The 11,532-nt window shown below is 40.0% G+C and overlaps 1 protein-coding gene across 1 annotated transcript; it reads right to left on the minus strand.

Annotated features, from left to right (window-relative positions):
- Positions 1-1,104: 1,104 nt before the first annotated feature.
- Positions 1,105-10,881, minus strand: arg2 (arginase 2). The gene is made up of 8 exons (XM_083886535.1): positions 10,507-10,881; positions 9,567-9,639; positions 5,745-5,919; positions 4,634-4,793; positions 3,443-3,537; positions 3,256-3,360; positions 2,090-2,226; positions 1,105-1,970 (listed from the first exon to the last, which is right to left on the minus strand). Exons 1-8 carry the CDS (start codon positions 10,621-10,623, stop codon positions 1,780-1,782), a joined length of 1,053 nt encoding a protein of 350 aa, XP_083742661.1. The 5' UTR covers positions 10,624-10,881; the 3' UTR covers positions 1,105-1,779.
- Between the last annotated feature and the right edge of the window lie 651 nt (positions 10,882-11,532).

The raw sequence follows: 11,532 nt of genomic DNA on the forward strand, positions 1-11,532 counted from the left end.
TTTTTTTTTAAGACCAGCAGTTTCCTGCACTTTTTAAACGATCACAACACAATTCACTATATTAAATCGGGACAAGAGCTAATGTACATCATAGAATATTTCAGACTATTTTTACTTAAAGTAACAAAAAAAACCTCACACTGTCAAACTCTACAAACTATTGCTGTGATGTTTTTGTTTTTTATCAATGAGAAGGCATCTTAATGAGTGGCCTTTGCATGTGATCAATCACACACTGGGATTACTTCTTTTTTTGTCTTATCATAGCTTAGACAATGTTTTAAAAAATTTTCATTTCTGTAACATCTAGTATTATTTTGAAAAAGTAAACCAGCCAATTACAAGAGACATATATTAGATAAATGAATCTTAATTGTATGCATGTCTTATTATGAAAATTTAAGTAAAGGGCTGTAAATAATGTTAGTAATTAATTCATATATATTCCCCTCCTCGCCTGAGGCGGCGCTGCATCTACAAGAAAACTAGCTCGTATGTTTCCTCCACATAAAAGCAAAACATGGCGCTGCATCAAATCGTATCGTTTTATGTAAGCATACGACACATAATGGCTAAAATAATGGACTCAGACATTTCTGCCGGCTATCGTCCGACACGCGCGTATATTCTGGTTGTGTTTACCCACAATACCCTGCGTTGTACCCACAATGCCCTGCGTTGCAGTCCGCTTCCTGCATTCGGCGAGAGAGTCCATGTGTTCGACTTTCCAACCCCTCCTAGCGACTGTTTTTGTCATAAGCGACCAGCGACAAATCTAGCGACTTTTTCTGGTGTAATTTGAGCCTCCCTGTTCACACTCACAGGCAGTTCCAGCCTGCATTCAGGCAAATGGCCAATTATGCAAATGTAACGACTTCTAGCGACTTTTAGCACAGCCATAAGCTTTCCTTACTGAAGAGTTGGCAACACTGGCGAATTCCTATGTTTAGGCGGACCAGAGCTGGCTTCTTTGGTGCGCTTCTGTGTCTATGTGAATCTATGTGATTTACCTTCTTTTTTGAGCTGTAGAGGTTATGTATCTTAAATTTCTTTGTAGCAAAACCAAAGAGACAATAAGACGCCTGTACACGCGAACAATAAATGTAAACACGTTTATGGGAAACCAAAATATAAACTCTGTTACAAGGACAAATCTTTCAGTGGCATCATCACAAATTCTACAAATAATTATTTATTTCCACAGCTTTTGTAAGAAAGGCTAGACATGTATTATTATTATTTTTAAACAATACTTACAATAATACTATATTATACATGCAGTAGTTCTAGACTGTTCCAATGGTTCACAATGTAAATATAAAATCTCTTCAGTAGATTCTATTACCACGCCTGGTCCAAAAGTGCACACGCATCATCACTAGTTGTACTTACTGACATAAAGCAGTATTGATTTATCATACCTTTTAAAGGCAGGTTCAATCTCTTATAAACAAACCACATAATAAACATGTGGCAGCCGTGTTCTGTAATAATTCACTTATTACTTTATCTACAAAAAAAGTTTGTATTGCAGTTAAACCGAGTTGTATCTCCATCAACACTTGAAGTAGTCCTTTTTTGGGGGGGGGGGGGGCTTCTCGCCACAGGTATGTGAAGCCCCTCGCACAGGTTTCATCATCAAACACTACAACAAACAGCAAAAAGATGGAAACAAAAAGTTTTCTCTCCTGTTAGAATCCGCTTTTGCAGTCCTCAGTTAAAACTTGCGGAATGCTCAGGGGATGATGTCCATAAAGTTCATAGCTGCGATTCCTGGTCTCAGAGGCGGAGCTGCTCTGTGTCGTCCTTCGCCGCTGGAATCTCGTCGATGGACATGTGAGCTCCCTCTCTCGTCTGTCCGAGAGATGACGCGATGACGTCTACTGCTAAAGATGCGGTGGCTTCCACGGCTTCGGGGTTGGCCCCCAACACGGGATTCACTTCTACCAGGTCCATGGCTGACAACAGGCCTGCACATCAACAGTCACAAGTTAGATACTGACAACAGAAGTAAGTAAAGTACACAGTCAGACAACAAAATGCTTCTGTTAGCTTAGCATAATGTTGTTTATTTGTAGTCCCTTTGCACCTGTATTATGGATTTCCTCTGTGAGGTAGATTCCCTCCCTGTAGGTCAAACCTCCGTTGACTGGAGTTCCTGTGGCGGGAGCAAGAGATGGGTCGAACGCATCGATGTCAAAGCTCAAGTGGATCGGTCTCTGTTTTCTGTTCAAGGTGAGAAAATGAAAGTGTGAGACTTCAATTCAGAAATGGGCAACAATATAACTTTATCATAGACGCGAGCCAATGACATTAGCAAATTTTGATAACTATTAAAGCTGCTGTCGGTAAAATATGTGTTAAATAGCTCTGTGTTAGGACAGCTAGCACTGATATTGAGTATTCTACAAAACTTAAGTTGGCAGCCAGAACTCAACAGATAATCAGTCCTCTTTGCTCATGAGGTTCTGTTTAAAGTTAGCCAAAATATAACATCACTGACAAGATGTCTTAGCAGGGCCGGCCCAAGGCATAAGTGAACTAAGCCGCGGCTTAGGGCCCTGTGACCACTAGAGGGCCCCCAAGAGCAATTAACTTAAGAATATAGAGTAACATAAAAAAAAGAAAAGTTTGGATTGCTGTAGTTTATTTAGAATTTTCTCCCCATTTTTACCAAAGCGTTCAGTTTTTACATAGTTGTCAGATGTTATTATTTAACTTTATATTTTATTTATAAAACATTTTTATTACCTTGTTCCGGTGCCTCTGTTGATTTACATGATTATTTAAGTATTTCTTTGATATTTATTTGTTTATTTTTTATTTAATACTGTGTTTTTACATATACAAGTCAAATCTTTGTATTACAGGAGTGTATTTTGAATCCCCCCAAAGATTGTGCACATTTTTAGATTTTCAGACCTTAATATCTTAATATTTTATTTATAAACCGTTTGGTTTTTTATGTATTGATTCTCTGTGTCGCCAGTAGGGGGAGTTGCTGATTAGAATACCATTAGTATAGGTGTGTGTTAATGATCTATAATCATTGTTATTGGCAGTAACAGAGCGATACAACTCAGGGAAAAACTGAGGGAGGGAAGCACATTTTCTAAAAAATACTACTGCTATTCTAGCAATACAAAGCTACATTCAAATCGGTGAAGTATCCCTTTAAACTTTAAAAAGAATCACATAGACAATCATAATGAATTGTCTCAATAGTGGGGGAATGTCATTGTCACACTTATGTACCTTGCCATAAGATGGTCAAACGTGACTTCCATAACCCTTTGGATGCCGAGTCTGTCAATGTCCCTCATAGTGAAGTACTGGACACCCAGGTTTTTCAGGAGGTGGCTGCAATAAACAAAACAGAATAATAATAATAAAAAAATGTTTATGCCACATGTTTAAGTGATGGACTTGTGTGTTTACTCACTATTCTCCAGGGTCCACGTCCCGCAGACCGATGTACACCAGGTCCCTCGCAGAGAGGAATGGCTTCAGCCAGGAGAACCCTGGCAGCGCTGGCATCTGTGGTGGACAGAAAGAGAAACTGAAATATAACTGTAGTACATATAAATACAAAGACGAAAAGAGGAAATGACATGGAGTATGAATTAGTGGAGAGAGAGATGAAGAGTGGTGTCACCACTTTCTGTCATTGCTTCTTTCTTCTTGTGAAATAATTACTTCATCCTTTCTGGTAAAGGGTAGGCCACTGTAGTCCACCGATGCAATCACCATTAGATGTTGCTGCACACTACATGTTTAATGCATTTATATATTTTTTGAATTCCATGGCAGTGGCGGCTCCTGAAGAAAATTTCAGGGGGGGGGGGGCAATTTTTTCTGATAATGATTAAGGTGACCCATTCAATAGGTGCATAAAGCAAGACAGTATCAAGTTGTTGCTAGATTAACACAGTCCTTCTTGTGTCCACTAGATAACTTCATAAACAAAAATGATTTACAAGAATCTAATGTTGTATGATGTAAAATAGCTAAACAGGACACAAGATGTGTTATGTGTCCAGCAACCACATAAAGACAGGGGCAGCATATTAAGTCAAGTATTTATTAAGGATCAAGAGCTTTCACAACCTTTACCAGATACACACAACAAACATGTGACAAGATAGTGCAGTCAAATTATTCATGAAGTGTAAAGGGAAGTGCAAAATTGGATCTTTAGTTGTGTTGCTAAATGCATCTTAGAACAATACTTTCACAAAACCGGCAGTGGGAGAATGCTTGGGCGATTCTCCGTATCAATGAAATTGCCCATGACTTGAATCTGATGATTCTGATTGGGCAATGACAGATCATATGTCTAGAACACTGATAATAACTACTTTTGCTAGCAGTGGCGGTTGAAAGGAATATTAATACTAAGGATCTTAGGAATTGGTTAGTAAAAAAAAGTCTCTTTCTCCTAGTTGTGCGTTGCCCAAATTGCCCCTATACACCGTCCACCCATTTTCCATGGTAAAAATTGGTAAAAATGGTTCCATGGAAAACCAAAGGATGAGGAAGCCTGCAGTTCAATGAACACCAGAGCCTTTGTTTGACATAATTTAGCTGAAGCACATCACATCATGTTTTGCTGAAGCCAAAGATTAAGCCTCACCTTGTCTTGCAGTTCTTTGAGCATGAATGCCACAGGCTGGCCATGGAGGTTTCCTGATGGAGAAGTCATGGGTGTGTTTATGTCTGCATGAGCATCAACCCAGATGACACACAGGTCAGGACACTGCTGGGCATGGCCACTCACTGATCCAATGGCAAGGCTGTAATGGAAAAAGAACAGCGTATACATTTAAATGCAGATAGGTAGGTCTGTCAGTAGGTCGGTGAGGTAAGTGTTAGGTATTTAGGTAGGTAGGTGGACCAGTCAGGGGATCCAAAAAGGTGACAGGGCGCTTTCACACCAACAGCAGTTGGTGCGCACCAAAGGATCCATTCGAACCAAAAACTCTAGTTCGTTTTGTTTTCGTTGGTGTGAAAGCATCAATCGCACTCGGGTCCGCACCAAATCAAGCAGACCGAGAGCGCCAAAAAGAGGTGATCTCGGTCCGCTTGACTCAGCACCAAATGTCAGACTCTGGTGCGGTCCCTCTGGTGAGAACGCGAACTCGGGTCCAAACCATATTCTGCAGTAAATGCCATGGACAGAGCCTACCTTGTAGGTCTTTGGAGCAGTCTTCGTCTCATAGTTGGCACGACCACATTCATGAAAATAGCGCGTCTCCTCTGCCTGAAATGACGCGCTGTACGTCTTCGCCGACTCCAATGCATAAGCAGATTGTTCTCCAGACGCAAAATATCATTCTCAAATTGGATATTTTGCCAAAAATGGCCAATACAGAGAATGTGATAAACGAAGATCAGAGCAAGTAGCAATGTGCGAACGTGTTGCTCCATAGTGAGTCAAAATTGGCACTTTTCTACCGGAAGATATATACACATTGATGAAACGTCAATCGGGCCAATTTTAGTTCGTTTGCTGGTGTGAAAGCGGACCACACTGGAGTCATATGTTACATAATAACAATTCTATTGCCTGGTGCGGATCAAATAATCGAAGTAGTGGTGTGAAAGCGCCCTAAAATTGTTCTTTGACAAGGCTCATTAATTAAGCTGAGGACCAGATGTTAGGGACTAACTGACTCAGCAGTTACATAATGTGCATGGCTATTGAGTTTCAGTACATTCCAAGCCCCTGAGATAAAGTACTTTACCTGTGATCACCTCCAAGCATTACGAGGGTGTGGCCTGCACCGATTGCTCTGCTCACTGCTCCAGACAAGGCCTTATTTGCCGCACCCACGGTACGAGGGAAATTCACTTCCATGTAAGGTTCATCTTTCTCTGGGTGGTGAAAGTTGAGGTCGCCAAAGTCGTGGACCGAGTAATCTGTGGGAACCGACAACAAGCTGCCATTAGAAGATGACCCTTTTTGCAGAGTCACTCATTTGGTCATAGAGTCTAGGATTCTCTTAATGGAATAACAACTATCTGTGGCATGGATGGAATCTGACATGTGATGCTTCCTGAAATCTCTTTAATCACCAAGATACAGCCTTGATGTCTATGTTTGTATCATGATATTTACAGGTGTCACTTTGAGCAGCAAAATGTCAAGCCTCTGTAGCAAGACGTTGTGTGCACCGGTCTGGCCTTGCAGTCTAAAGACGCTGAGTCATTTGATGCCAGTGGAACATTTGTGACGGAGCACTTTCCATTTGTTCGGCTTCTCACAACAGCTTCAGTTTCACTCAGAGCACTTCACCCTTTGCTTAGCTGGTCACGCAATTTACAGACTGAAAAATATTTCCAGTCAGTTACAGTGAAGTAAACAAGTGATGTGATAAACCATATTGGGGGTTCGTCTGGCAACGTGAGCCCCGATGGCAGTGTCACATTACTCTGCTGATCTAAGGGGAACCAGTGCAGTTTGTTACCATTCTTAGATGGGACAGGAATAGCCCTTGTCTTGTTGCTATCATGCGCACCTATTGCAGGACAATTCAAAACATCTGTTAAAGCAGTGACAACCTGATGGGTTCTGTCAATTTCAAGTTCACAGACGCTTGAAGTTCAACAATCAACTCCCAGCCATTATTGATTTGATGATATAAATTTTCTTACAAGAACAGTTTCTTTCCAACTAGAGAGTGTGAAGATGAAGAGATGTGTGTTGTATTGAGTTCAGTTAGTGTTTGGTTTCATGTTAACTAATAACAGCAGCAGTAGTACACCTTTCCAGTGCTGCCAATTTGACATCAAGACTCCAGCCAAGTGACACCTCTCTCTTACTGCTCATAACTGAGTTGGACATTTGGAAAACATTTGATTTCAATATTGATTATTTTTTTGGCACTTAATATAAAACACTACCAAGCCATGCTATGGTAGACCATACACTGGCTTTCAGAAAATCATATTCGGGGGAAAAACAGAGCATCATAATTTCCCATCCACGAGTCTCCACTAAGAATACTCTATATTACAGACATTTAAATGCCAGAATAGTTGCACAACATCAGCTGTGACCTGATAGCAGAATAGTGAGGGACACAAACGCTCTGGGAGGCAAATCCCATTTTTGACTCCTGGCTAACTGAACAATTCACTGCATGTTTATCCACAAGTCAAGGCATATCATAGTAATGTGTAGGTCAAGTCATATTTTATTTGTAACATTTAAAACTTGACTGAGTATTCATGCCATCATAATACTGACTTTAAAGATTTGAACTGCAGCAAATATAAAATGATAGAATGGTAGTGGTAGAGTGCGCCATCTTTCAACTCAAAGGTTGTGGTTTTGATTCCTGGCTCCGCTAGTCTATATGCTGATGTGTGCTTGGGCAAGACACTTAACCCCATGTTGCTCCTGACATGTGAATGGGTCTGAAAGATGAGTGAGTTAAAAAGATTTAACACCAGCACTTGTGAGCTACCTCTTAGGCTCCTATATGTTCTACATATAACGTGCTCTTATCCTATGGAAAATATACCTGACAACCTGCAACGCACATGATGAAGGAAGACAGGACTGATCATGTTACACAACAGCTCGTTTACATGAGCAGATCAGCAGTCTGAAGGCCTGTATGCAAGCATGTCGCTCCCAGGCATCCATTTTATTTATCACCCGTAAACTTAAGCTGCATAAGCTGAAAGAACTTGACGTCCTTCAGCTTTCAATTGGCTACACTGCAGGCACAGGTATTTGTGTCCTGTCACGTGCTTGCATGATCCACCATGTTCTGGAATGTAGACGTACAAGTGTGCTATTGTAGTTTTAGTGACCTCATTGAGGCTTGTAGGGGTTTCATTTCCTTTGAACACTTAAATTCTTCTTTATGATAATACTGGATACACTGTGTTTGTATAATGCACCTCTTATTATAAGACTAACCTGTGCAGTTCAAACATTCCTCATAGTCTTCATTTGTGTATTTTGTGTATTGAGATTATAGGTTGAGTATTTAGATTATATTTTATTTTTCAATGCCTTGTCTATGCTGCTGTAACACTGCAATTTCCCCTTTAGGGATTAACTAGAATGCATTTATATTTAATGAAAGTAAATGTAACCAATAGTTTTACCTTTTGGGAAGTACAACAAATATCCCTCAGGGTAAACTTCCAATATTATTATCATCATATCATATCATTATCATCATCATGAAATGTTTCATAAATGACTCTCTATTTTAACTTCATCATCAAATTTAAATAAGGGACATACATGAGGGGTATTTATTTATCTTGTAAGGGGTTCTTAGCTGATAAAAGTAATAATAATAATGACACCATATTAATCTGCAGTGTCCTTGATATTGATAGTGGATTTATCAGTGTCAACAAATAGACTTTATGTAGCCTGAGCTGATTTTATAGTGTCATTATCTCAATTACAGCAAGCAGCAGCTCATCTTTTATAAATTCATCCATTTTTTTTTTTGGCTCTTACTCAAGCCTTTAATCCTTTCAGTACAAATGCAAACCCGTTGAACCCAGAAGAGGGCATTCTTTCTGTCTGAGGCACCCTCCCTTCCTCCCTCCCAGCAGCTGCACCTCCCTTCTTTCCCCTCCCTTTGTCTCACTGCATAATGAGAGGGGAAATCAAACTGTGAGGCTGCAGTGCTGCAGGGTGAATTCTGTCTCTGCAGTAAAAATGCCCTCTGGCCATGTGCAACCTGGATGACGAACAAGACAGACATGTGGCAACCATGGAAAAAGAGATGAGAGGAAATGACCTTGACTGGTGCCGTCACCACTGAGTCATCTAATGATTATGTGTGTTTGTACTGGTTTGAATATATTTGTGAGGACCAAAAGAAAAACAATATTTATCTAAGGAAGCTGGGGTATTTTGGAAAAGTTACGACCCAAAATGGCTTTTTCAGGGTTAAGACTTGGTGTATGAGTGTCCTCACTGAGACTGCTGTTCAAGAATGTGTGCACGTGTTGGAGAGAGAAAGAGAGCAGTGGTTTTCTCTCTGTATCGTTTTACTGTCTGTGTAATGGAGCAATGTGTGTCGCAGCCGTTGACTCATTATCATTGAATTGTTTCATCTAATGTGACCCCTGCTACTGTGCCTGCTTTGTCCTGAATTCTGCTTCATATTCAGTGGAGACACTGTAAATGTGGTCTATTTAAATGCATTAAATTACATCATATATGTACAGTGTATACACGTGTCAGCAACAAACACCACGTGATTATTTATATATGTATATATATATATGTAGAAGGAGATGTTTATAGTTACCGTATCCTGCTGATGTAACCTGCTGACTGCAAACTGGTGGGAGTTAAATCTGTGCTCAGGTTACACCCTTCTGTTCATCCATCCATTCACTCATCCATCCGTTACATAACGGATACGGTTACATATTTTTTTAAATTCACTAATCATCAGTTTCTTGTGGCTGTTGGCTGCTGAATCATGCATTCTGCAGAATATTCTCTTGTGACTCCCAACCAAGTATCTGGGAATGACTGCTCCAGTTTATCCCATTACTTTTCTCCAGTTTCCTGCACCTACCTAAACCGGAGAGCCGCTCAATGAGTCCTGCATCTCTGATGACCTTTGGTCCATGTTCCAAACCTCTTCTTTTCTGTCAAGACACCATCAAAAATGAGTCAGATGAATGTTCAAGACCCATTTTAAAAACTTGAAATAATAGTAATAATAATAATAAGTGCATTTCGGAGCGAAAATGGAACCGGGAATGTCATTGACTCCAATTTTTAGAACGCACAGTCAGCAATTCACAACTGTTCTTACACTGTTTTCACTACTAAGCAGAGGAGGGTTCTGTTGATTTTCAAAGGGAAATAAACCAGACAGAAAACATGTAGCTATTTCAGAATGTCCTCAATGTTACGATGAATGAATTTACTGAAATCAGCTGAAGATTGTAGGAGGAAATGACAACAAAAAGGAAAATAATGGTTGAGAATTAGTATTCCTAACTCAAAAACAAAGAGGAAAAACTGAAAATACGCACTTCTACAAGAGGGTTCCATTAATTTTCAACTGAAAAAAACCCGTAATATTTACAAAAGTATAAATAGCAGAAAAGAATGGTAGCCAAAATATCCTTGAATGATTGAAAGAAAAAATGAAAATATACACTTCTACTTGAGAGATGTAGTTCAGAATTTTAGATTTTCAGCTGTTGCCTGTAACCCACGTTCAGACCAATACAGACGATGATTCCAGTCATTTCGAAAATGGCTGAAAAAGTTGAATATTTAGAGAAGTATCAATAACTTGTTAAGTTAACTCATTGAATCAATGTCCTGAACGAGACGAATGTTTTTGACGTATGAAACTGTGACGAAAAACGGCGCTAAATGACGATAACATGACATTATATAAGACGTTAAAATATTCGCTGGAAATGCTCACTCAGCAGTGATGATAATAATAATAATAATAATAATGATGATGATGATGATGACGACAAAGCGTGTATTACCTGTCCTCGTGAAAACGGGGCGCCGAGCACAGCCACAGATTGAGCCCTGCTCTGCTGAGTGTGTGAGCGGCTGAGTAGATTTCTGAGAACACGTGAAACTTGTCCTCTTAAAGACATCTTTAGTGACTTATCTAATGTCTTTTATATTTCGAGAAGAGAAGGGTAAAAAAAAAGAGCCCAGTCCAAAACACACCGTTCTTCCTCGCGGACCAGGAAAGTCTGATGAAAGCACCGGGGGATGTTGCGCGTGCGATGATGCTGAACCGCGTCGGTTGAAGTGGGCGGTTCTTGAAAAACTCCCTTGCTGAATATTCATGAGCTGGCGCGTCAGAGAACGGCAACGTGCGCGGTTAAAGACGAACACAACCGCAACAATCCACTCATAAAGTCTGTGTGTACACAAGGCGTGTTCTATTGTGACTTGAAATCCACGCGTTTATTGAGCCCTTTTAAATGGGACGTCGTGTTCCATATATAGCCTCTGACGTCATCGTGAAAACACACCTTCGGATCAGCCAATGGCAGGAGACGAAAGGAGTGGGTTCGTCGTTTGGGCGTGGCTTAGAGCTAGACTGCTGTAAGTGTGGGCCAGAGCCTTTATGGAGGTGTTCGTGGGGCTTTTTCCGGGTTTTTTTCGACTGCAGATTCATCCACAGTCAGTGGAAATTTCCAGAGACGCAGTGGACTGTGGGATGATGGGTTTGTTTACATGTAAGAGGGTGACCTGATTGTGTGAGTGGGTGTGTTCAGTCCACATGAGTCCAACAGAGCCAAAACATATCCCATGTCAGGATAAGACAAGCACACAACAACCATATTACATAATCTAAGCCAGTGCAACTCACTTACACATATGTGTGTGTATGTCTATCTATAATAAATAACTAAAAATTTACATTTACAAACTTTAACATACATATCTACACTTAAAAATGAAAATAAAAGTAAAACAAAATAATAGGTAACCCACTTTTTTTCTTTTAAAGATAACAGTTTTAAGATAACTGTACTTTTTTCAATCAATAA

The sequence above is a fragment of the Microchirus variegatus genome (assembly GCF_963457635.1).
Source record: "Microchirus variegatus genome assembly, chromosome: 3".
Taxonomy (NCBI): Eukaryota; Metazoa; Chordata; class Actinopteri; order Pleuronectiformes; family Soleidae; genus Microchirus; species Microchirus variegatus.

What these genes read in the sequence shown, in the direction of transcription:
- arg2 (XM_083886535.1), bottom strand. Translation starts at nt 10,623, where the DNA reads ATGTCTTTAAGAGGACAAGTTTCACGTGTTCTCAGAAATCTACTCAGC. An exon ending in TGAGCGGCTCTCCGGTTTAG is followed by an intron (nt 5,920 to 9,566) that starts GTAGGTGCAGGA and finishes CGGTTCCCACAG; the next exon opens with ATTACTCGGTCCACGACTTT. An exon ending in AGAGGAAATCCATAATACAG is followed by an intron (nt 1,971 to 2,089) that starts GTGCAAAGGGAC and finishes GTTGATGTGCAG; the next exon opens with GCCTGTTGTCAGCCATGGAC.